This window comes from Triturus cristatus, chromosome 8 (assembly GCF_964204655.1).
Source record: "Triturus cristatus chromosome 8, aTriCri1.1, whole genome shotgun sequence".
Taxonomy (NCBI): domain Eukaryota; kingdom Metazoa; phylum Chordata; class Amphibia; order Caudata; family Salamandridae; genus Triturus; species Triturus cristatus.
In genome coordinates this window covers 1,256,631,292-1,256,659,100 of record NC_140591.1, presented here as the reverse complement: position 1 = coordinate 1,256,659,100, position 27,809 = coordinate 1,256,631,292, and the positions used below count along the sequence as shown (strand labels likewise).

General features: G+C 40.8%; 1 protein-coding gene across 1 annotated transcript in view; it reads left to right on the top strand.

Annotated features, from left to right (window-relative positions):
• LOC146805680 (amine oxidase [flavin-containing]-like) overlaps positions 1-27,809 on the top strand; it is a 291,428-nt gene that overhangs the window by 152,658 nt on the left and 110,961 nt on the right. The window contains exon 5 of the mRNA XM_085622954.1: positions 145-236. Coding sequence (XP_085479080.1) covers positions 145-236 — 92 coding nt within the window. The remainder of the gene's footprint in view (positions 1-144; positions 237-27,809) is intronic.

Sequence of the window (27,809 nt, the reverse complement as noted above, 5' to 3'; positions counted from 1 at the left end):
CTCAAGTAGGGTTTCTCTCGCTAGTGGAAATTGACAACTTGCAGTTGTGTCATTGTTGGAGTATTTTACTCCAGTCAGTGCTAGTGTAAGCACTACTTTACTGTGTGAATGCGTAGTATACTCAAAATACTCTTGTCTCCATAGATTCCAAAAGAAGCACCATGGGCAGCCCCACATGCAGAGGAGTGGGACAAGATGACGATGAAAGAGCTGATTGACAAACTATGCTGGACTGAGTAAGAAGCGCTTGCAATTTTTAATCTCTTCACAGTGTAAGGCCTCTTGGCAGGATAAAGGATAGACCTGAATGAGGTTAATAACAGTTCGTTTTTATATTTTTTATGTATTGTTTTTATTGAGAGTGGACAAGACCCATTCAAACCTAGAAGTGTAAAGTGAATGTCCAAGATACTCAGCAGGACTTCCAAGTATTCTAATTGCTTCAGTGGCATTTCCACACTTCAGGTGTGGCTTCAAACCATTTTTTTCTTGGATCCATACTGTGATTTGTACTCTCAGATTCCATGCATCGATCCTCATCAGTTGCCTGCTGCTGCCAACTGTTGTTGGTTGTCACCACTCCATTTAGTTTACTTTCACACCTACTCACATGGGGTCTCCAAAATTACATGTGTTGTACCTCTATTGCTTTTTGCCACTCACTAGCCTTTCCTTCTCTTCAAAGCCAGGTATCCTCACGTCACCGGAGGATTACCCCTTTATGTACTGCTGTTGTCACTTCCTGAAATACAGAGTTATTAATTTCTTGTTTTCAACAGTGCTTAAGAGACAGTTTTGACAAGTGGTTGGCTTCAATGATAAGTTACTGTAGTAATTAACCCTGGGCGTAATTCGCGTAGTAGCGCTACGCGTAGAACGTGAAGTGCACTTCGCACTATGCGAGATATGCGTAGCACTACGCGAACTGCATAGTGTGCTGTTCGCAATGATTGCACTGTGCCAGATGTTTGTCCGCACTGTGCAATCATTGAAAACAGCATCCTGCACAGTGCGAGCTGTCGTTTTCTGCCGCACGAGTAGATTTTTACTCGAGGAGCAGCTTTCTCAACGCGGACTGGTAGTTTCTCATCGCGAGCGGTCGTGAGCATATGCGACCACTCGCAATGAGAAACCTGACCTCCCTGTGTTGAGAATCTCGCCGGGAGGTTTATTTTCCACGCTCGCTGATCGTGAATGAGGAAAAAGTCTCGCCGGGATGTCATTTTGCTTGCTCGCGGTAGCCAACTTGACGTTGAGGACCACGAGTGAGCAAAAATGCCAACTATGCTACGCTATGCGATTTTGTACTGTGCTACGTGCAATTTGCGTATCGCGAAGTAGCACAAACTACGCAAACTTCACGAGCGTAGTATAGTTGTCCGCCCAGGGTTTGTAGTAATATGGCAGTATGCAGGAGTCTGAGTCTGTCCATTTGTATCTTTGAATGCAAGTGTATGCTATCAGCATGCATATGGGCATAGCTGGCCTTTTATTGGCTTCGAAGGAAGTCGATTTGGAATCCCAGAAAGAAGTGTTGCTCATGTTACGGTAGTGCAAGCAAATAATCTATCCATTATTTTTTTTTTCATTGAATTCTGGTACCTGTTTATTTTCCATTATTCATTACAGAATGTAAAGTAACACAGCTTTGGATTTGGACAAGCCTCTTCCATTAGACATAGAACAATTCGGGATTGATCAATCTCTGCACCAGTGTATAGATACAATATTTATTATTTATACAATCCAGAGCAAATCTAGTTGGGTACTTACGTTTGGCAGCAGTATTTCTGGTGGATAAATAACTTTCTTGTAAATTTCTTGCCTTTTGAATACCCCCTCCAGGCTTCAGACTGGTTTCGAAAACCTTTATTTCTCTGCAATGAGTTTTCAGCGCTACTGGGCGTCCCCATTCTAATACAACCTTGACTCCGCTTCCAGAAGTGAAGTCACATACTTATATTAGGCGCTCATGAGTTCACTGTTGTCACTTCCTGATATTTTTCCACTCCTTATTGAGGCATGCGGAGAGGAACCAGTAGAGCCAGAACTGTTACAAATGCAGCGTCCAATATGTTTGCATACTTTAGGATCTTATTACTCATGGCACTAGCTAATGGCAGATGAAGGAGGGTAGTGAGAAATCTGCAGGATGAATGTGTATCCATCAGAAATATAGTAACGACAGATAAGGAATATTTTCTTCTGATTCAAACCTAATCTCACAGATTCCTCACCTAATTAATGAGTCTTACAGTAGCATCACCCTGAGAGTAGTGCCATCACTGAAGGAGGGAAATGGGAGGTGCCCCATCTGTAATTGTCTGGGCCCCCCTTGACTCTCTCCGTCAAAGACAGCACTATACAGCAAAAATAGGCACTGCCCTCTCAGCATGGGAACAGCAATGTTGTTTCTTCTACACTTCACTTTTTCCTTAGTCTTGCAGTCCCTAAGAGTATTAGCTTTTTCCAGGATGGCGTGCTTCTGTAGTTTTTCATGCACTATATCACTCATTTGTAGTGTGCGGTATGAAAAGAGTCACTCTTATGTAGCTGCGAGTTCAGGTTGTGGGTGAGCTACAATTGAGAGCTGTAGAGCTCAGGTCAAATGCAATGCAAATGTATCACAGTGCTTGTCAGTAGGTCATCCATTGATTGGCCTCTCTAAAAGCACAGGGAGCCATTGTCAGGTGTGGCAATTGTAATTATGATGATATGTGAAAGTATGTGAAGAAGGTACTCAGCTGTCAAAACATTGACAGAATTAAAGTTAAAGAAAGGAGATACAAGGAAGTATGTGCAAGAGAGACTAAAAAGAGGGCGCTGAAGAGGAAAGAGAAGAGGTGTGAGCTAGGCAGATTGAGTGTTTCCGAAAGATATGAGGAGAAAAAGAGAGTGGTTTGAAGAACATGGGAGTGATTGAGACACATGGAAGACCTTGCAACTTCTAGCTAGCACAGCAATGATATATATATATATATATATATATATTCACTGAAAAAACCATAGGTTTCCCACATGTTATACTTAGCTGGACATTTCACTCGTAAAAAACCATTGAAATTCCCCCGTTATAGTTAGTGCAGGCAACTATAACTCACGCGACCGCAATCCTCTGCTGATGACATATGTGTCTTTATGAAAAAAAAATATTTGTAATATATGTATAGCTAAAATTTAATGGAAGAAGACATGGGCAAATAAGTGTCTAAATACAGTATTAGCATCAGCAGAGGATTGCGGTCGCGTGAGTTATAGTTGCCTGCACTAACTATAACGGGGGAATTTCAATGGTTTTTTACGAGTGAAATGTCCAGCTAAGTATAACATGTGTGAAACCTATGGTTTTTTCAGTGAATTTGCAAGGTTTTTTAAATGCTAATTCCTAACTATAACGTGTGTGAAACCTATGGTTTTTTCAGTGAATTTGTAGGGTTTTTTAAATGCTAAGTTACTTTACGCCGTTCGTGGCGTGCGCGCCCACTTTACGCAGTTCGTTTCGTGCGCGCACAGTGAGCACCGCGCGCCCACTTTACGCAGTTAGTGCCGTGCACGCACGGTGGGCCACGTGACGCTCGATGGGCCATGTACGCACGATGCGCTTCGCGCACCGTCCGCACACGGAGGACATATCATGCGCTTCGTTTTTAAAGGTTGTCTATTAATTGTTCTGGAAATATATATGCCGTGCACAAAAGGTGCTCTTAGGGCACATTTTGCACACGGGGTGGGGAAAACGTGGATATTGTTTTTTTTATTTTTTACCGTACGCGTACGGTAAGCGCAATCGGCGATTTTTCGAAAAAAAAAAAAATTAACATTTTTGGCCTTATGGGTTCTTTTGGGACACCCTAACCATGACTAGGTGGTTAGGAGCTGTCTAGCCTGCCCCTTTTAATGTTATCCGACTTTGTTTTTCCTCCCCCCCCCTCAGAGTGCGAGAGAGAAAATGGCGGCCGACACTTCCTGGTTTCGACCGATTCGAATGTTTACTAAGATCTAACAGCCAATCAGAATCGCGCTCGCGCACGGCACCGTACGCGTACGGTAAGCTTACCGTAAGCGCACGGTAAGCGCACCGTAAGCTGCCACAGATATATATATTGATTTAAAGGCTATTTTCTCAGGAACTACTGAACAGATTTACACCAGACCTACAAAAGGCACTTCCTTGACCTGTAGACTACCTCTCTGCCAAATTTCAAATAACTCTGTTCAGCCGTTCGGGCTGTAGCTGTGTCTAAAGGTCCTATGGAAAAATGCATGGGGAAAACGCGTTTTGGGACCCCCCTTTTTTCTCAGCCCCCGCTTGACGAATCCCCCCGAGACTTTCAGGGTAGGAGCGGAGCGTAGCGCCCCATTAGTTTTGAAAATTTCGCGAGGATTCATCGACCGGCGCCAAAGTTATTCAAAATAGAATGTTGCGGTTTTCTTGTGGAAACAGGGTCCTAACTATAACTACCTACTGGCGACTGCCAGTAGGTAATATATATATATATATATATATATATATATATATATATATATATATATATATATATATATATATATATATATATCCAACCAAAAACAGTAGCCTACTGTAGAAGGGCCCATACAGGTAGGTATTGCCACTGATTCTTTATTGAAGGGTTCGCTGCGGGCACAGCATTCACAACTTGCACAATAAAAAGTCCAAATCGCCGACTCGTTTCGTGCCGGTAGGCACTTCTTCATGGGCTGCAGACTTCAGGCAAAAAGAACGGCAGTGGTCTGCACCATTTCAAATATTCAAAACCCCGCCTCCGTGGGCGTGGCCACCCCAGTGGCCTATTGGTAGTTGTAGTGCGTGACTGTTACTACCGTGAGTCGCTATTCTTTTGTCTGGCATTACAATATCAATGTCCCAAGTGGGTTGCAGTGTGAGTCTGGCAACCCGCATGCACCTTACTTCCTTCAACAAGGGCTCCTGTCCTTAGCGCCGCTCAGCTGGTTAGCGTCTCAGCAGGGGATGCGCATAGCAGCGGGGCCCTTCCGCGACCCAGACCAAGGCCAACAAAATCCAACCAAAAACAGTAGCCTGCTGTAGAAGGGCCCACACAGGTAGGTATTGCCACTGATTCTTCATTGAAGGATGCACTGCGGGCACAGCATTCACAACTTGCACAATAAAAAGTCCAAATCGCCGACACGTTTTGTGCCGGTAGGCACTTCTTCATGGGCTGCAGACTTCAGGCAAAAAGAACGGCAGTGGTCCGCACCATTTCAAATATTCAAAACCCCGCCTCCGTGGGCTTGGCCACCCTAGTGGCCTATTGGTAGTTGTAGTGTGTGACTGATACTACCGTGAGTCGCCGTTCTTTTGTCTGGCATTACGATATCAATGTCCCAAGTGGGCTGCAGTGTGAGTCTGTCAACCTGCATGCACCTTACTTCCTTCAAAAAGGGCTCCTGTCACTAGCGCTACTCCGCTGCCTAGCGTCTCAGCAGGGGATGTGCACAGCAGCGGGGCCCTTCGGCGACCCAGACCAATGCCGTCAAATTCCAACCAAAAACAGTAGCCTGCTGTAGAAGGGCCCACACAGGTAGGTATTGCCACTGATTCTTTATTGAAGGATGCACTGCGGGCACAGCATTCACAACTTGCACAATAAAAAGTCCAAATCGCCGGCGCGTTTCGTGCCGGTAGGCACTTCTTCATGGGCTGCAGACTTCAGGCAAAAAGAACGGCAGTGGTCCGCACCATTTCAAATATTCAAACCCCCGCCTCCGTGGCCACCCCAGTGGCCTATTGGTAGTTGTAGTGCGTGACTGTTACTACCGTGAGTCGCCGTTCTTTTGTCTGGCATTACGATATCAATGTCCCAAGTGGGTTACAGTGTGAGTCTGTCAACCCGCATGCACCTTACTTCCTTCAACAAGGGCTCTTGTCCCTAGAGCCGCTCCGCTGGTTAGCGTCTCAGCAGGGGATGCGCACAGCAGCAGGGCCCTTCCGCGACCCAGACCAAGCCCACCAAAATCCAACCAAAAACAGGAACCTGCTGTAGAAGGGCCCACACAGGTAGGTATTGCCAATGATTCTTTATTGAAGGATGCACTGCGGGCACAACATTCACAACTTGCACAATAAAAAGTCCAAATCGCAGACACTTTTTGGCCGGTAGGCACTTCTTCATGGGCTGCAGACTTCAGGTAAAAAGAACGGCAGTGGTCCGCACCATTTCAAATATTCAAAACCCCGCCTCCGTGGGCGTGGCCACCCCAGTGGCCTATTGGTAGTTGTAGTGCGTGACTGTTACTACCGTGAGTCGCCGTTCTTTTGTCTGGCATTACGATATCAATGTCCCAAGTGGGCTGTAGTGTGAGTCTGTCAACCTGCATGCACCTTACTTCCTTCAAGAAGGGCTCCTGTCCCTAGCGCCGCTCCGCTGCCTAGCGTCTCAGCAGGGGATGTGCACAGCAGCGGGGCCCTTCCACGACCCAGACCAAGGCCACCAAATTCCAATCAAAAACAGTAGCCTGCTGTAGAAGGGCCTACACAGGTAGGTATTGCCACTGATTCTTTATTGAAGGATGCACCGCGGGCACAGCATTCACAACTTGCACAATAAAAAGTCCAAATCGCCGACGCGTTTTGGCCGGTAGGCACTTCTTCATGGGCTGCAGACTTCAGGTAAAAAGAACGGCAGTGGTCCGCACCATTTCAAATATTCAAAACCCCGCCTCCGTGGGTGTGGCCACCCCAGTGGCCTATTGGTAGTTGTAGTGCGTGACTGTTACTACCGTGAGTCGCCGTTCTTTTGTCTGGCATTATGATATCAATGTCCCAAGTGGGCTGTAGTGTGAGTCTGTCAACCTGCATGCACCTTACTTCCTTCAAGAAGGGCTCCTGTCCCTAGCGCCGCTCCGCTGCCTAGCGTCTCAGCAGGGGATGTGCACAGCAGCGGGGCCCTTCCACGACCCAGACCAAGGCCGCCAAATTCCAATCAAAAACAGTAGCCTGCTGTAGAAGGGCCCACACAGGTAGGTATTGCCACTGATTCTTTATTGAAGGATGCACTGCGGGCACAGCATTCACAACTTGCACAATAAAAAGTCCAAATCGCCGACGCGTTTTGGCCGGTAGGCACTTCTTCATGGGCTGCAGACTTCAGGTAAAAAGAACGGCAGTGGTCCGCACCATTTCAAATATTCAAAACCCCGCCTCCGTGGGTGTGGCCACCCCAGTGGCCTATTGGTAGTTGTAGTGCGTGACTATTACTACCGTGAGTCGCTGTTCTTTTGTCTGGCATTATGATATCAATGTCCCAAGTGGGCTGTAGTGTGAGTCTGTCAACCTGCATGCACCTTACTTCCTTCAAGAAGGGCTCCTGTCCCTAGCGCCGCTCCGCTGCCTAGCGTCTCAGCAGGGGATGTGCACAGCAGCGGGGCCCTTCCACGACCCAGACCAAGGCCGCCAAATTCCAATCAAAAACAGTAGCCTGCTGTAGAAGGGCCCACACAGGTAGGTATTGCCACTGATTCTATATTGAAGGATGCACTGCGGGCACAGCATTCACAACTTGCACAATAAAAAGTCCAAATCACCGACGCGTTTCGTGCCGGTAGGCACTTCTTCCTGGGCTGCAGACTTCAGGCAAAAAGAACGGCAGTGGTCCGCACCATTTCAAATATTCAAAACCCCGCCTCCGTGGCCGTGGCCACCCCAGTAGCCTATTGGTAGTTGTAGTGCGTGACTGTTACTACCTTGAGTCGTTGTTCTTTTGTCTGGCATTACGATATCAATGTCCCAAGTGGGTGCAGTGTGAATCTGGCAACCCACATGCACCTTATTTCCTTCAACAAGGGCTCCTGTCCCTAGCGCCGCTCCGCTGGTTAGCGTCTCAGCAGGGGATGCGCACAGCAGCGGGGCCCTTCCGCGACCCAGACCAATGCCGCCAAAATCCAACCAAAAACAGTAGCCTGCTGTAGAAGGGCCCACACAGGTAGGTATTGCCATTGATTCTTTATTGAAGGATGCACAGCGGGCACAGCATTCACAACTTGCACAATAAAAAGTCAAAATCGCCGATGCGTTTCGTGCCAGTAGGCACTTCTTCATGGGCTGCAGACTTCAGGCAAAAAGAACGGCAGTGGTCCGCACCATTTCAAATATTCAAAACCCCGCCTCCGTTGGCGTGGCCACCCCAGTGGCCTATTGGTAGTTGTCGTGCGTGACTGTTACTACCGTGAGTCGCCGTTCTTTAGTCTGGCATTACGATATCAATGTCCCAAGTGGTTTGCAGTGTGAGTCTGGCAACTCGCATGCACCATACTTCCTTCAACAAGGGCTCCTGTCCCTATCGCCCCTCCGCTGGTTAGCGTCTCAGCAAGGGATGCGCACAGCAGCGGGGCTCTTTCGCGACCCAGACCAAGGCCGCCAAAATCCAACCAAAAACAGTAGCCTGCTGTAGAAGGCCCACACACGTAGGTATATATATATATATATATATATATATATATATATATATATATATATATATATATATATTCAATGAAAAAACCAAAGGTTTCACACATGTTATAGTTAGCTGGACATTTCACTCGTAAAAAACCAATGAAATTCCCCCGTTATAGTTAGTTCAGCTAACTATAACTCGCGCGCCCGCAATGCACTGCTGATGACGTCACATATTACATCACTCATGACATGGTCAGTGACATCACTCATGACATCACTGATGACATCTCAAATGACATCACTGATGACATCACTGATGACATCATCCAGTGAATGTGTGTTTTTCTGAAAATTAAATATGTTTTATATATGTATATCTCAAGGTCGATGGAAGAATAAATGGTTATATAAGTGTCTAAATGGATGATTTGTTTTTGAAAAATTGATTGTGTAACTGACTGATTAAGTGTATCTTAGTGAATACATGGCTTAGTGAGTAATGTTTAAATATGTAAATATCTGTATCAGTTTCTTACTTTGTGTATAATTGGCTGCATGGGTTGGTGAGTAGCTACATGGGTGTCTGTAAAGGTGTTAGTTGGTTTTTTGAGTATCAGTCTGAGTGTCTGCATGGTTCGGTGGGGGGTATTACGTAGTGCATAGGTGCATGAATGAGTGACTCACTGTTTGTATGTGTTGAAGACAGCATGTGTGCAGGACTCTATGGGTGGATGAGTGTGTGTACGGGTGTGTTAGTGAGTGAATGACTGTCTCAATAGTGTCTTTATGAGTAACTACATATGTTTTAAACTAGTATATGTGACTATTGGTGTATATAAGTGAGTATATGTGAGAGAGAGAGATTGAAAGAGTTCCTGTATGAATAAGTATGTGGTTCTATAAGTGATTGTTTAATAGTCTAAGTATGTGTAAGTTTCCGTAGAACTAAGTGTGGTGGTGTGTGTATAACTGTATATGCAAGTAAATGTATGTTTGATTCTTTATTAGCATGAGTGACTATGTGTGTGTGTAACTCTATGGATGAGTGGCATTGTGTAACAGGATGTATAGGTGCATGAGTACATATGATGAGTGAGTACATGTATGAGTGACTGTATAGGACTGTTGGTGAAGGAGTGGATGTGTATGTGGATCTTAGAATTACTGAAGAGGTTGTTGTAACTGGTATTGGTATGTCCATTGTTTTGAACATTTTAGTCTCTATTTTTGAATGTGTGTATCAAAGGATATATTAGGGTGAGAGGAGGTCTGCCACTCTATCACAAGGATGATGTCATCAGTGATGTCATCAGTGATGTCATTTGAGATGTCATCAGTGATGTCATGAGTGATGTCACTGACCATGTCATGAGTGATGTAATATGTGACGTCATCAGCAGTGCATTGCGGGCGCGCGAGTTATAGTTAGCTGAACTAACTATAACGGGGGAATTTCATTGGTTTTTTACGAGTGAAATGTCCAGCTAACTATAACATGTGTGAAACCTTTGGTTTTTTCAGTGAATTTGCAAGGTTTTTTAAATGCTAATTCTTTTTTTTACCTTTTTTTTTTTTTGCAATGTTTTTTACATATTTTTTTAAAAAATTTATATCCTCTTTAAAGACTATGGTTACATTTTAAAAATTCTACAATATATTTTTTTTTTTACCTTTTTTTTTAAACTAAACAGGTAAGATTTAGTAGTATAACATAGTGAATCTTTTTTTCCCTTTTTTTTTTTATTAGTATTTTTTTAACGTGCGCGTACGGTAAGCGTACGTCTTGCTTTTAGTACGTTAGATTTCTACGCTGTTTGCGTTCAGTTACGCAATTTGCGTAGACGTGCGTCACGCGCACGCGGCGCGTAACGCGTATGCTGCACGCGCATGTTACGCGGAAGTGAAGGGGCGTGCCTGTTTTGCGCATGCGCGCGTGCGCGTGTCTTTTTTACGCGCATGCGTACTTTTACCGTAAGCGCTCCGTAAGCGCACCGTAAGCGTAACGTACGCGCACGTTGGGTCATGTGATCAAGAAACAACACTTTTGATTGGTTTTTACTACTTTCAGTTCTAGAACTCTCCTACACCACACCCATTCCCCTCATTTCTGCTTGTGATCCCTTTGGAGAAGGAGCTGAGTTGTCTTTGTGATACGATGGCAGAACAGCAGACCTCTTCAGAGAGTGAGGCTAGCAGCACTACCTTGAGGCAGAGAAGGAGGAAACAAAAGAGCTCTTTCATATGGGAGTATTTTTCCTTTCCAGAGGGCAAGAAAAAGGTAAATGCACCTTTAGTGACTTGTAAGCTGTGTGACCGTGTACTTTCAAGAGGGAATCCTAACAAGAAGTATTCCTTCGGGAATTACACTATGTTGAGACACCTTCATGATGTACACGGTAGGACATATGCTCGACATACTGGTGGTAACCCTTCAGTAAGTCAACCAAGCACATCCACAGCAGCTCAGCCTGGTCCATCATCTGCAGGGCCGAGTCCATCTTCGGCAGGTCAGCTGAGCCCTTCATCTGTGGGGGGAGCATCTCCTTTTTCTGGTCCTCAGGAAACTAACCATCGGTTTGCGAGGGTTACTATGCGGTGCGCCACTTGTTATGGTCTAATTGTTCATAGGGAGACCAGTGTTGCCCTACTTAACAATAAAATAGACCAGCACATTTGTCCTACCGACTAATATTCCCATTCTTTCTTTCCTCTGTCCCTGTACGAACACAACGGCTCTTTTAAGAGCCAACCTTACCTTTCATCTTTTTTTTATATATATTTGTAAACTTTTTTTTGATTTTTTTTTTTACCGTACGCGTAATTTTTTTTTTTGTTTTTTTAAAAACACTAAAAATCAATTATCACATTACAAGGTCCTTGAAAGATTACAATGAAAAACTGAAAATGTGATTGTGGAGAAGTGGAAAAAAGGGACCATAAAATTTCTGACTTACCATACCCACTCAAAAAATTATTTATTAATTAAAATTTAATTATAATTGCTATAAAAATGGTTCAAGTTTTCGTAAATTTTCTTTCTCAATCTGAAAAAAAAGAAAAAAGTATTAATATTTCATAACACATTTTATAATACAGTACACATATTTACATATTTTCCCAAAAAATGTTTTGCCTTTTTTTTGCTGTTTTCAGAATATATTGCATTTCACTATAAATCGTGAAAGCAATTGCATTCATCACTTAACAGCGGGCAAAAAAAAAATAACAATCTCAAAGATTGTTTAAAAAAAGCCCAGAATCAATTCTCAGTTAAACATAACATTATAGAAATGCAAAATATTATTCATTTAAAATATCATCTAATAACAAAAACTATTTCTAAAAAATACCGTCTGACAATTTTCTTTCAGAAGCATAATCTCAAAAAAAATATATCTCAAATAAATCCACAATACATCTAGTTTACTTTCCTTTAGGCCAAATGTTAATTTTTGAAATTATTTTTTGATTAAATTTCCAACGATAATCCAATAAAATTCCAAAATTTAAATTGTACAGATGTTACCGATTCTCTCTAAAATGTTGATTTCCGAAACATTAATTAAGAATTATATAAGTCCACAATACAATTGGTTACCTTTCCTTTAGGCCAAATTGTAATTTAAAAAATCTTTTAATTTGTAAATTCCAATGGTAATCCAATAAAATGGTAAAATTGTTTTGTACAGATGTTGCCAATTCTCTCTAAAATTTAGGTTTCAGGAAGATTAGATAGGAATTTGCTAAATCAAACGGCAAACGTTGCTTAAAAACCAATTGACAATCATTACACATTGTCCAGCCTTTTTTACATTTTAGATAAACTGTGTAATGACCAGAAGTTACAGTAGGTCCATCATGGAAAATTATTGCAACTGTTACAAAAGTTTTTCCTGAAATTGATAATTGCTGTCCTGTAAACTTCTTTATTAAAGTATCCAATTTTGAACCATCAGCTCTACATCGTTGCATCATTAAAATTACATACTGTCCGTATTCCTTTAAAATTAACGTTGAAAACATGTCAGATTTACACTCACCGCATTGCATGCTATGATTAGCATCTTTAACTAATTTAGCAAAAGTGACTGTTTTACTCTCTGGCAATGTTAAATAAATAAACCTTTCAGAATCAACATTAGAGCCAAATGTATTGTAACAGTTTACACAACTATGTTCCCATTTATAAGAGAGACCAAACAAATTTTCAATGTGTACACCTTCTTCTTCCAGTACCTGAAGAAAATACAACAAGAATTCCTGTGCGTCTTGCTGTACATTTTGAGAAAACTGTGTACATCCTGAACATACATCTAAAAGTTTTCTAATTTCAGTAGCACTTTCTATTTGAGTTTTATCATTACTCAGCTTTTGAAAAAGGAGACTCAACTCAGAACAGAATCTTTTTCTCCGATTTACTATTATCTGCTCTTGCAAACTTTCCAGATAAAATGCAACATTCAGCACTACATTAGCGTAGCAGTTGACACCAGAGCTATTTTCAAAATGACATCCTACAACCTCTTCTTCATTTTCCTTTTTCTTTTTGCTTGCAATTACATCACTCCTCTTTTTTTTCCTCCTCTCTACATCCTCATTACAGATATTCTCATTTCTCCTTTTACGAGAAACTACACGTTTCTCTAACACAGGATACTGACCTAAATGAGGAGCATAGGTTCTTCTTAATCTATTGTACTCCTTTACACAATTTGCATCAGCACTAACTTTTGAATCATCAAAGTCTATCATGAATAAACCAGATAATGTTTTCACTCGTGACAAAGCTACATAAGCCATACCTTCTTTGAACACAGTTGAACCAATGTTTACAAATGCACAATCTACAGTCAATCCTTGAGACTTGTGAATAGTTACAGCATATGCTAGAGAAAACGGAAACTGTTTCCTTTGTACATATAAGTCTTTCACAAGCATAAAACGAACTGTACAACGACAAATGTCTATAACTTCTTCTATCTGATCAAATTTTATTTTTAAACATTCAATTCCATCTTTTTTCTGATAATTAATATAACCCACAACTCTTCCCATAGCTCCATTAACTAAACCTTTTTCAACATCCAAATTTCTCCTTAAAAATACTCTACAGTTCATGCAAACATATAGATTTTTTTCTAATCCAGCAGTTTTGGAAATGTTCTTCTCTAGTGAATCCAATTTATTTTTCAGTTTGCCTGTTAATGTGATAGTAATTCTTCCATCCTGAATTTTGTCCACTGCTTCCAATTTCCTGATATCTTCCTTTTCCAATTTCAAAAGCTCCTCATTGAATATTGAGCATTCACGTAGAGTTGGCATTAAGCAGATGACACTTTTCTTTTCTGCAATGTTCTTGTATATCTTCTCTGCAACTATTTCTTCCTTTGGAAATAAATTATGTAGCAACCGACTCTGTAATGCTTTTGTGCCAGCTTCAGTGAGTAGTCCAATTCTGATATCTTTCAGAATACTTCCATATTCTTCATCGTTTGCTTGTCTCATATTAGTAGTAAGTTCCTTGTACTCAAAGAAGGACCAAATATTTGCATTACCGATGCTTCCCAATGACTTCTTTGTGTCTTCATGTGTCACAGTATTAAACACTGGTTGTCCTTTAACTGGAGTAAGCTGTAGAAGATCCCCAAAAACTATGACATGTTTTCCACCAAATAACACGTCATAGTCTGTCCTTAAAGTTTGCTGCATTCTTAAATGCACAAAGGCAAGCATTAAGTTTGATACCATGCTCACCTCATCAATAATGAGAACTTGCATCTTCTTCAATACTCTTGAAACTTCCAAGCATGCTTCTCCAGTTAGCTTGTGGTATTGTATTTTGTTCTCATGCTCCACTGGTAACATTAGCAAACGATGTAAGGTGATTCCTTTTATGTTATATGCTGCTAACCCAGTTGGAGCAGTAACCACACAAGACAAAGTAGAATCCGTTTTTTGCTGTAGGTAGCTTCTGATGACTTTTATTAGGAAACTTTTTCCAGTTCCAGCTTGTCCGCTTACATACATCCTGATTGGATGAAATGATGTGCATGAGCACTCTTTTTTTTCATGTAGTAATCCGTGATCAATTTTGTTCTGATTTCTTCATAAATTTGTTGCTGCTCTTCATTCAGTTGTCTTTCCAAATTTGGTAAGTCTATAAATTCTTCTTGAGCTTGATTCATAGCCGTTTCCACTTCATTCATGGCTATTGCAGCTTCATTTTCAACGATTGGTTGTCCTAGGGGATCTTGACTGAGTGTTCCTGAACTTTGGCTGTCTTGAGAACTGTCTCTAGCTACTTCAGCTGCAATTGTAGTTTCCTGTTCAATTTCTTCATTTAACATTTGCACATAAGTTGTGAATGTACTGCATTGTATGCTGTCTTTGCAAGCATTAAATGAATCTTCATAGCTTTGAAATTCTCCCAGTAGTTCATCCTTTGTACGCCATGGCTTAAATAGCTGTAAAAGAGCCAAGTAGTAAAATTCCTTTTTGTCAGTAGTGTCGCAACTCAGCTTCCTGTGATTTATCAAACTCCTTTTTGTTTGCTTCACCAAACATCCTTCCTCACCAATGACTTTATATTTTCCATTGTTGATGTCTTCTGCAGCTTTCCGTGAATAAATGTAGTTCTGCAGCACTTCATAGAGACACATGTTCTCCAGATGATGACTTCTCTTGGGATAATATGTGTCCAACATGTTTGATTTCAAAATATCTGTACTTTCTGGGTCATTCTCGGCCAAATATTCAATTTCTCCAACAGATTTCAGTACCCGATTTCTCATTGCTGCAAGGCCTAAACTTGCCCAAATTATTCTTCTTGATTTCGAGTAGAGACTTGCAGAAGATAACCTATCTGAACATTCGTAGGATCCAATTTCTCGATGCGATAACATCTTTAAACTGAAACTGTACAGCTTCTTACTGACAGTCTTCTCGTGAGAAATCTCTTCCCACATTTCTTTCAATTCAGTTTTTTCTGATTTAGTAATGTAAGACGTTACATATCGAGCAACAGCAATGGAATTGTCAGCTACATACTGTACATCCATGTTAGCATTCCACATGGATAAAATGACTGGGTTGTAGTCATTTATATTTTTTGATTCTTCTTTTCTTTTAAGGTTGTAGGTATTCTTAGGTGATTTTCTTGTAATAGTATGTCTCACAGAAGACATAAAACTGTTTACTCTTCCATTTGAAAGAACAGGTCTAGGAAATCCAAATCGACATTTAATGTAGTATTTATCTTTGCTCTTGTATTTCCGTCGACAGTATTTTCCACACCGATGACTTTGGAAACGTAAAACTTGCTCCTTTAACTTTTTCTCTTCTGTGCTTTTTGGTATAGCACATGTTGCATATTCTTCAATGAAAGATAACACTGCTTCATCAGTATCTGTTCCAAACTTTGGGGCATCCTTGATCCACAACAGCATATGAATATGAGGAGCACCTCTTGCCTGGTACTCTTTTCTCCAAAAGAAATCCTCTACTTCTCCAAGAGGTGGATTTTTTTTATTGCAGATGAAGGACATCATAGCCTCAAATCTATGATTGAAATATCTGCAAACATTAACCGGATCCAATGAGCACAGTTCTCCAGCTGTCTTGTATTCGATGTTTTTAATGTTTGAGTTTGCCTCTCGTAGAAAATCCAGTAAATCATCCCAAGCGTACTCAGCACAGCTTAGGGTAAGGAACCATGTTGGTGTTCCTAAATTTCGTAACATGCATTTTAATTCACCATGGCGTCTGTACCAATATTCATTTGTCCCACGCTGACAAGCCATCAAATTAATGAGTTGTGTTTCCAAATGATCATCTCGGTGCTGCACTTTCTCCATAAAATCCTTAGCAGACACATTTTGTAAATGTACTCCACTTTTTAAAATGTGATTTACTGCATATGATAATGCAGACAAGTCGCTTTCAAATAAAAGATGGAATAAATAAGGAATACTTTGTCGAAATCTTGGATCTTCTGCATATAGTCTTGTAGTCCGATACTCAGAAGCTGGAATCTGTTCTGGACGTTCATCGTATCGTCCTCCTTTTCCTGTAGGAAACAGCTGGGGAAAACATCGAGCTTCCAAGCTCTCCTCCCATACACTCACGGGAGTTCCTTTTGCTTTCCTCATCTGAAACAGATCAATATTGTCTCCCATAACTTCTTTTGAATGAAGAGGATGTATGCTAAAATGTTCATAAATTTCTTCTTCCTTTGACTTGTCCACTTTTTCAATTTGTCCAGTTGGTGTTTCTGTGTCTTCTTGTAAATCTTCTTCTTCTTCTTCTTCTATATAAATTGATTCATACCATTTGTTATTCCTTTTCAAATACAAATTTGCTCTTTGTACTTTCCGTACATCTACCAGCTCCTGCCAAATCTTCTTATTCTTTGTAGGTACACCATTAACCAGAATAACTAATGGTTCAGTTTCCAAAGTATCTGCATCAATAGTTTCCATATTTTTTTTCAAATCCAAGGGCAAATACACCACTCTACCTTTTAAACCTCTCAGTAAATCTGAAGGAGGTAATTTACCAGTTTTGGGCTCCATACGTACTATGGTCTGGAACGGATGAACACATTGAATAGGTATAGACTCATATGTATTTAATTCAGAAAGTTCGGCAGGAATAACATCCAATTCTAAATTATTATGTACAGCTCTGGTCGGCATTCTATATTCCTCTAACTTGTTGTAACAGTATTTACAAATACGCTGATCTTCACCCAATTCAAAACAATTTTCAAGAAATATATATGTGGCAAAATCCTTCCACTTATAATTATCTTCATTTTCACTTTTTCTGTAGAGATCAACATTCCTGGTTTGTTTTCTATAATGAGTTCTGCGGCAACAAATACAAGTAACATTTGGTCTTTCATTAGAGATTATTGCAAATTTTGTTATGTGATCATTAAATGTCTTACTTACAGAGGGTTCTACATTCTCTTCCACTTCTTCCTCATTTACTGTGTCCTTTTCTGCACTGTCTTGTTCAGGACCAAAATAACAAAACTGAATTTCATCAATAACCTTCTCTACATCTGATACCGTTCCACGGAACAGAGCCCTATTCAATTCATCTAACTTTATTGCTGGACTTTTAGCAAAATACAACCGTCTCACAAACTTTCTCATTTCAGTATGATGAACAGCCAGCATCCTAAAATGATGGAAAACACTTTTACACACTTTTCTAGATAGACAAGCCAGAGAATGACCCTGCAAACCAGTATTATCTCTCACTCTGCATGGATCTAGACTTTGAAGCACCTTAATCTTCTGTTTCACACTTTTTTTACTATATTCTCTTAGAAACTCATGAAATTTATCAATAGATTCCTGACGCACAGTGCAAATACTACTACAATTCCAAGTGTACACTGGGGCTTTAGGACGTCTCCCCATAACCTCATCCGCCATCACTTGTACTTCATCTCTTGGAACCATTTTCTCCTTCTCCATTATGCAACCATTTTTCACTTCGTAAGCACGACCTCTGGTGTCAACTGCATGCAGCAAACTATTACTTTGAAAATATCTCTCTTCATTAAAAAAAGGTTCACTACTTGACCTATGCATCCATTCTCCTAAAAACACTTTACAAAAGTTTGTTCTTTTCACTACTCTTTTCCTTTTGCTTTGTGATTTCAGTACATTGACCATTTTATCTAATGTACGCATCCTATTCAAAATTAAAATGAATAGTTTCCTTTTTAATTCTAATGCCTTAGCTGCAATGGCTTCAATTTCTTTTTTTCTCTTATAAAATTTAGCCTTTTGCTTATATTTCTTCACATCCTTTATCAAATTGGACATAACTCTTCTCTGAAACGTTTTTCTACGTATCTCTTTAAATGCTGTTTTTCTGTTTAAGTTAATTTTTATTGTTTCTGAAGGTATATTTGCATTAACTAAATGCTCAATTTTTTCCTGTTCTTTTCTATTTAAAACATTCTTTCCAGTACAGACATTTTGTACATTTTTCCTTTTTTTGAAGATGTTCTTTAAAAAATCTTTTGTCTGCTTACCAGAAGACTTTCTCTTTTTCCCAACATGAGCATCTCCAACTAACTTAGGTCCTCCAGTTGTCTTCAAATATAGTTTTTTTTGTGGTTTTTCCTTAGTCTGGATTTTGTAGGCATCTTAAATTTTGTTCACTGCTCTTCAGCAATACCTGAAAAAAACTAAAAAAAAATTCCTTTATTTTATTTAAATAGATTACTACATTTTTTATGATCTTTTCAAATCTTAAAATACTAAGTACCCCTTTCCTACAAGTAAAAATCACAATAACACCTTCACAAATTAAATATCTAAAAACAATTCCTGTGTGCACACAGAGTCATGGTTTGAAATTAGGCAGAAAACAAAATTTCTTTGCCAATTTGAAAGCACACTTACTACTCTTTTTTTTGGCAAGTGATAAGTACTTTTACAGTCTGTCACATTTTGAATCCACTTTTCAGATTCTTAAAAAAGCACATGTCCAAACAGCTTTCTGAGACCAGCAACATGTGTAACCTGGGTGACTGACTACACTCCAGCAAGGGCAACCAGCCTTAGTGATGCTAAATGTATTTGCATTACTGACTGCAACCTCAAACCCCACTCGGTTGTGAATACTGTGCATGATTCCACAGGATAAGCAGCTGGCTGTGTGCTAAGAGTCTGCTTCTGCAGAAAAAAATAGCTCCCCCTTTCCATCTAATGCAAATGTAAAATCACCAGAGCAATACGCAATAAATCTCTGCCTGTAATTCCTCTTTCCACACAGAGTCATGTTTTCATATTAGTCAGAAAATGAAATTTCTTTGCCAATTTGAAAGCACACTTACTACTCTTTTTTTTGGCAAGTGATAAGTACTTTTACAGTCTGTCACATTTTGAATCCACTTTTCAGATTCTTAAAAAAGCACATGTCCAAACAGCTTTCTCAGACCAGCAACATGTGTAACCTGGGTGACTGACTACACTCCAGCAAGGGCAACCAGCCTTAGTGATGCTAAATATATTTGCATTACTGACTGCAACCTCAAACCCCACTCGGTTGTGAATACTGTGCATGATACCACAGGATAAGCAGCTGACTGTGTGCTAAGAGTCTGCTTCTGCAGAAAAAAATAGCTCCCCCTTTCCATCTAATGCAAATGTAAAATCACCAGAGCAATACGCAATAAATATCAGCCTGTAATTCCTCTTTCCACACAGACTCATGTTTTCATATTAGTCAGAAAACGAAATTTCTTTGCCAATTTAAAAGCACACTTACTACTCTTTTTTTGCCAAGTGATAAGTACTTTTACAGTCTGACACATTTTGAATCCACTTTTCAGATTCTTATAAAAGCACATGTCCAAACAGCTTTCTGAGACCAGCAACATGTGTAACCTGGGTGACTGACTACACTCCAGCAAGGGCAACCAGCCTTAGTGATGCTAAATGTATTTGCATTACTGACTGCAACCTCAAACCCCACTCGATAAGCAGCTGGCTGTGTGCTAAGAGTCTGCTTCTGCATAAAAAAATAGCTCCCCCTTTCCATCTAATGCAAATGTAAAATCACCAGAGCAATACGCAATAAATCTCTGCCTGTAATTCCTCTTTCCACACAGAGTCATGTTTTCATATTAGTCAGAAAACGAAATTTCTTTGCCAATTTGAAAGCACACTTACTACTCTTTTTTTTGGCAAGTGATAAGTACTTTTACAGTCTGACACATTTTGAATCCACTTTTCAGATTCTTAAAAAAGCACATGTCCAAACAGCTTTCTGAGACCAGCAACATGTGTAACCTGGGTGACCGACTACACTCCAGCAAGGGCAACCAGCCTCAGTGATGCTATATGTATTTGCATTACTGACTGCAACCTCAAACCCCACTCGGTTGTGAATACTGTGCATGATTCCACAGGATAAGCAGCTGGCTGTGTGCTAAGAGTCTGCTTCTGCAGAAAAAAATAGCTCCCCCTTTCCATCTAATGCAAATGTAAAATCACCAGAGCAATAAGCAATAAATATCAGCCTGTAATTCCTCTTTCCACACAGACTCATGTTTTCATATTAGTCAGAAAACGAAATTTCTTTGCCAATTTAAAAGCACACTTACTACTCTTTTTTTTGCCAAGTGATAAGTACTTTTACAGTCTGACACATTTTGAATCCACTTTTCAGATTCTTATAAAAGCACATGTCCAAACAGCTTTCTGAGACCAGCAACATGTGTAACCTGGGTGACTGACTACACTCCAGCAAGGGCAACCAGCCTTAGTGATGCTAAATGTATTTGCATTACTGACTGCAACCTCAAACCCCACTCAGTTGTGAATACTGGCATGATTCCACAGGATAAGCAGCTGGCTGTGTGCTAAGAGTCTGCTTCTGCATAAAAAAATAGCTCCCCCTTTCCATCTAATGCAAATGTAAAATCACCAGAGCAATACGCAATAAATCTCTGCCTGTAATTCCTCTTTCCACACAGAGTCATGTTTTCATATTAGTCAGAAAACGAAATTTCTTTGCCAATTGGAAAGCACACCTACTACTCTTTTTTTTTGGCAAGTGATAAGTACTTTTACAATCTGACACATTTTAAATCCACTTTTCAGATTCTTAAAAAAGCACATGTCCAAACAGCTTTCTGAGACCAGCAACATGTGTAACCTGGGTGACTGACTACACTCCAGCAAGGGCAACCAGCCTTAGTGATGCTAAATGTATTTGCATTACTGACTGCAACCTCAAACCCCACTCGGTTGTGAATACTGTGCATGATACCACAGGATAAGCAGCTGGCTGTGTGCTAAGAGTCTGCTTCTGCATAAACAAATAGCTCCCCCTTTCCATCTAATGCAAATGTAAAATCACCAGAGCAATACCAAAAAGCTTTCTGAGACCAGCAACATGTGTAACCTGGGTGACTGACTACACTCCAGCAAGGGCAACCAGCCTTAGTGATGCTGAATGTATTTGCGTTACTGACTGGAACCTCAAACCCTAAAAGTATTCCTTATTTATACCAGTACACCTTAATTTATCGTAAAAACATAGTCCATATTATTTTACATGTTCCTCACATTTAAATTTCTCCCAAAACACAAAATAATAAACACAACTTCAACAAAAGGAATTCCAATTCTATTATTCATTTCTTAATTTACCATATACATCCCCTCTCAAACTCTTAACTCACCTTTAAAATAAGTTAGTTGTGAAAGAAATGTGGCACTCAAACAGCAGATTATCAGAGCCAGGATCTCTGTTCTGTACACCTCTCTCCTCTCAGCAGAACCAGATAATGGCAACGTTTCCCTCTCTTTTTCCACACATATACATGTAAGTTTCAAATCTCAGTGCTTCCCCCTTTTTTTCAAATGTAATCACACATTTCTATTGGTTGAAAACCAACCCTTTTCCAAAAGTACCCTTCCCCCAACTTGACTTCTGCCTAGTACCCTTCCCTCAACTTGACTTCTGCCTGCTACCATAGCAACAGCTCTTGAAACACTGCTGTGTAGAGTTAGGTCAGAAGTTCACCAAACAATGTTTCATTTCCAAAGAGCAGGAGTGCTTGACTTTTCAAACCTAACAGCAAATCCATAGTACTGTTCTTTGGTAACACATTTTTCTGTACCAATACAAAACATGCTTCTATAAATTTACACATACAGCCTAGTTTTTATTGTAGAATGGTATGAAACAGCCAATCAGTTCTTTTTAAAAAAAAAAATATGTATGCCTCCATTTCCAAACTGTCTTTCATTTCTTTTTCCCATTCTACTGAAATACACCTCCTGAGTGCATCCAGATCTCCTTAGAAGATGTTCACAGTGTGGATTGTAGGACACAGCTATGTCTTCTGGAGTGAAAAGTATGCAGAGAAAACAGGTATGGTGAGAGACCTTGCTTTGCCAAATGTAGACATTAAATGGATTGGTCAGAGAGGGTTAAAGTGGCACCAATTGATGCCATTGGTGAAATCCTTCATGCAAATCCAACACCCTGACCTCATAATAGTGCACTGTGGTGGCAATGACCTAGGCACTTTGACTGGGGTAGGTCTGGAAATGCTTATGAAGGAGACCTTTGCACAACTGTTTTCACTTTTCCCTAAAACTGCCTTTGTGTATTCCAACATATGCCAAAGGCAAAAATGGAACTGGTCCAATCATTTTTGTCCGCAGATTGACAAAGCAAGGAAGCACGTCAACAAATCTGTTTCTGCTTTCCTCCGTGACTATGGTATGGGTTCCATTTACCACAACAACTTGCGTTACGACATGCAAGACATTTATAGAGGAGATGGTGTACACTTCAATGATGAAGGGAACAGAGTCTTCCTCTTGAACCTTAGACTCTGCATCGGTACTTACTTGTAGGTACCACTAAAAAATCACTTAATAAACACAACGGCTCTTTTTAGAGCCCCCTAATATCTAAACACTTAAATCTGCATTTCATTTCATTTTTTATTTATTTTTTCTACCTTACGCGTACGGTAAGCTTACCGTACGCGTACCCCGCGATTTTTTTTAAAATTAATAAATGTTTTTTTTGTACTTTTCTGTCCTTCTTTGACCCCCTTTCAAATGTTAGGGGGTCTGTAACTCTCTTCCTTGCCCCCTTTTCAAGTTATCTCCCTTTTTTTTTTCTGACTGAAACACACGAAATGGCGGCCGCCGCTTCCTGGTTTCGACCGATTCGAATGTTTACTAAGATCTATCAGCCAATCAGAATCGCGCTCGCGCACGTCACCGTACGCGTACGGTAAGTGCACCGTAAGCGCACCGTAAGCTGGCTCAGATATATATATTGATTTAAAGGCTATTTTCTCAGAAACTACTGAACAGATTTACACCAGACCTACAAAAGGCACTTCCTTGACCTGAGGACTACCTCTCTGCCAAATTTCAAGTAACTCTGTTCAGCCGTTCGGGCTGTAGCTGTGTCTAAAGGTCCTATGGAAAAATGCATGGGAAAAACGTGTTTTGGGACCCCCCTTTTATCTCAGCCCCCGCTTGACGAATCCCCCCCGAGACTTTCAGGGTAGGAGCGGAGCGTAGCGCCCCACCTATTTTGAAAATTTCGCGAGGATTCGTCGTCCGGCGCCAAAGTTATTCAAAATAGAATGTTGCGGTTTTCCTATGGAAACGTGGTCCTAACTATAACTACCTACTGGCGACCGCCAGTAGGTAATATATATATATATATTCACTGAAAAAACCATAGGTTTCAGACATGTTATAGTTAGCGGAAATTTTACTGATAAAAAACCAATGAAATTCCCCCGTTATAGTTAGTGCAGGCAACTATAACTCACGCGACCGCAATCTTCTGCTGATGCTAATACTGTATTTAGACACTTATTTGCCCATGTCTTCTTCCATAAATTTTTAGCTATACATATATTAGAAATATTTTTTTTTCATAAAGACACATATGTCATCAGCAGAAGATTGCGGTCGCGTGAGTTATAGTTGCCTGCACTAACTATAACGGGGGAATTTCATTGGTTTTTTATCAGTAAAATTTCCGCTAACTATAACATGTCTGAAACCTATGGTTTTTTCAGTGAATTTGCAAGGTTTTTTAAATGCTAATTCCTAACTATAACGTGTGTGAAACCTATGGTTTTTTCAGTGAATTTGTACGGTTTTTTAAATGCTAAGTTACTTTACGCCATTCGTGGCGTGCACGCCCACTTAACGCAGTTCGTTCCGTGCGCGCACGGTGCGCTTCGCGCACCGTGCGTGCACGGTGAGCACGCGGTGCGCTTCGCGCACCGCGCGCCCACTTTACGCAGTTAGTGCCATACACGCAAGGTGGGCACGCAGTGCGCTACGCGCACCGCGTGCCCACGTTACGCACCGTGCGCACATGGAGGACATATTATGCGCTTCCTTGTGATAGGTAATCCGTTAAATTTAATTTGTAAGTGATGACAATAATATGCCATGCACAGAGAGTGTTTTTTTTTTTTATTAAAATTTTTAGCGTAAGCGCACCGTACGCGTACGGTAAGCGTAATCGGCGAAATTTTCAAAAAATAAAAATTTACCGTTTTTGGCCTTTGAGGACTCAACTAACATGGCTATGTGCATGGGCGCTGTCTAAACAGCCCCTTTATATGTTTTTTGCCTTTATTTACAGCTCCCCCCTCAGAGTGCGAGAGAGAAAATGGCGGCCGCCGCTTCCTGGTTTCGACCGATTCGAATGTTTACTTAGATGTAACAGCCAATCAGAATCGCGCTCGCGCACGCCACCGTACGCGTACGGTAAGCTTACGGTAAGCGTACCGTAAGCTGGCTCAGATATATATATTGATTTAAAGGCTATTTTCTCAGAATCTACTGAACAGATTTACACCAAACCTACAAAAGGCACTTCCTTGACCTGAGGATTACCTCTCTGCCAAATTTCTAGTAATTCTGTTCAGCCGTTCGGGCTGTAGCCCTGTCTAAAGGTCCTATGGAAAAATGCATGGGAAAAACGCGTTTTGGGACCCCCCTTTTATCTCAGCCCCCGCTTGACGAATCCCCCCGAGACTTTCAGGGTAGGAGCGTAGCGTAGCGCCCCACCTATTTTGAGAAATTCGCGAGGATTCGTCAACCGGCGCCAAAGTTATTCAAAATAGAATGTTGCGGATTTCCTATGGAAAAGGGGTCCTAACTATAACTACCTACTGGCGACCGCCAGTAGGTAATATATATATATATATATATATATATATATATATATATATATATATATATATATATATATATAAAGTATCACCGTCCCGTCTGTTCTCGGAGTCCCGGAAAAAACAGGTACAGACCACAGCGTGTTGAAGATTTCAGTGCAGTTTATTGCTCAAGTTGTCAGCAGTTTTGGCATAGTAGCAGCATTACGCGTTTCGACAGTAAACAACTGTCTTGATCACATATATATATATCAGAGTTGAGGTAGCCACCCTGTATTTATAGTTAGGGTTGCTAGAGATGGGAATACCTTAGATTTTTGACCTGTAATAACTTGCACCTATTTGACAAATCTTCCCACAACTTTTCAGAACTATTACTCATTGTACATTGGCAGACGATGGAAGGTTTTTCAACGTTTGGTCAAGGGGGTGCAAAGAAACAAGGGGGTCCCAAAACTAATTTGTACCCCAATGTATTTTACATAGACCTTTTTTATTAGATGTACCATCAAAACAGCAGTACAGATTTGAATGAAATTTCCCAAGAATGTACAATATACTATGTAGATGATTTTACATGGCAACAAAATTAGTTTAGTGTTTGTTAAGTTATGACGCAAATCAACGTAGTGATATATGTTGTCGCAGAAGTACCACTGTACTACCACAGTACATAGTTTTGACATCACAAAATACAATTAGCTACTGGCAGATAGTCCACAGTGGAAAGGTAGCCATGTTGAATTAGCAAGAGATGTTTGGCAGTGTGTTGGATATTTGAATTAAAAGAGGGAGAGGTTATAAATATATTGTAAGTAGACTTCAGAGAGCCCTCATACGGTAGTATTGGTAGGGATATGCCAATTAATATGTGTATATTTTTCAAAATAACTTTTAGAGACTACCATGGTAGTATTGTGGCAGTTTCTAGGAAGTACAAAGGTGCCAGTAAAATTGGTGGAAAAAAAATCACAATATTAAATTATATGAGACATACTATAGTGTGACTCTTAGAAGAGCCTTTGGTTGTTTGAAAAAAAAAAACTTAGATATGTTGGATAAGCCCATATTTAAGGTTGGAAAGGAAGATATAGTTTCTATAGGTGTTTAAATGAACACCATCTATGCAACTCCAGGGTACGCTACTCCAGTGTATGCCACATGAGTGTATGCCACTCCAGTGTATGCTGCTCCACTCTATGCTGCTCTACTCTATGCTACACCACTCTGTGCCACTCCATTCTACGCCGCTCAACTCTACGCCACTCCACTCTATGCCACTATACTCTATGCCATAATGCTCCAGTGTATGCCACTCCATTCTATGCTATTACAGTGTATGCCATTTTTCTCTACCCACCTCCACTGCACACCACTTCACTGACTCTGCTCAACAACACTATACTCTACTGAATAACAGTCTACATCCTTTCACATCCTTTCACTCCACCCCACTATACTCCACTCTACAGCACACCACTGTACAACAATGCACTCCTATCAATGCTACAGCACTCTAGTTTAGTGTATGGCAATGTACAACACTGTACTCCACTGTACAACACTCTACGCAACTTACTCTATGCCACTTCACCCCACTTTACTGCAATCGACTCTGTGACAGACAACTCCTCTCTACTCTACTGTACTACACTACTCCACTGTTCAGTACACCACTCTGTTCTACTCTATACCACTTAACTGTACTCCACTCTATGCCACTCTACTCTACCACACTATGGGGGTGATTATGATGGCGGGTTCACTCTCATCATGCAGCCAATTACCGACTGCCAGATCAGAATGGCGGGTGGTGCTGGCAGGCGGAAGGCCCGCCCACCACGGGTCCGACAGAGGCCGTCGTTACGACTGCCTGTTGGACCCGCACCGCATCCTCAGAATGGTGGTGGTGCCTAGCAGGAACTGTCCGCCACATTAGGATGCTGCATCCCCGCCACCCTGTCCATGGTGGTGCAACCGCCGTGGAAAGGCTGGCGGAATGTGCTTTGGGGGGCTGTTGCGGGCCCCCCTTGTGCAGGGGATGTTTATTTTTGCACTGGGGGGGACCATTTTCCTGCACCAGGTGGTAGGCACCGCGTGCTGCCTGCCACGTAGTGCAGGGAAAAGCAAAACCTGCATTTTTTACACTGAGGCGGGTGCTGCACCTAGCAGCACTCGCTGCAATGTTAAAACTACCACTTGTGGCTGCCGTGGTGGCGGCCGCATTATAATTTGATATGCGAGACTGCCGCCATATAGGCAGGTGGTCCCAATCCCCGGGACGACGGCAGACGGACTTAAGTCCGTCTGCCATTGTTATCACCCCCAATATTCTTCTCCATGGTACTCCGCTCTATAACACTGTCATCCATACTGCTCCACTCTATGAGACTGTAATCTACCCTGTGGCACTCCACTGGGTTCACCGACAAAAAAATTGATGTAAAAAAAAAGAAGTAAAGAATATCAATAAAAAATATAGAATGCAAAAATATCGACTCTCTATACTCCAACAGGTAAGTACAAAAATATTGAAAAAATATATTGATGTTCAAAATATAGTTGTACAAAATATTGAATTTTTTATATATAAAATAACATATTAAATATGTTAAATAATAAAATTAATATAAAAAATAAGTAGATTTAATATAAATTCTAACAAATATAATAAATAAACTTAATTTA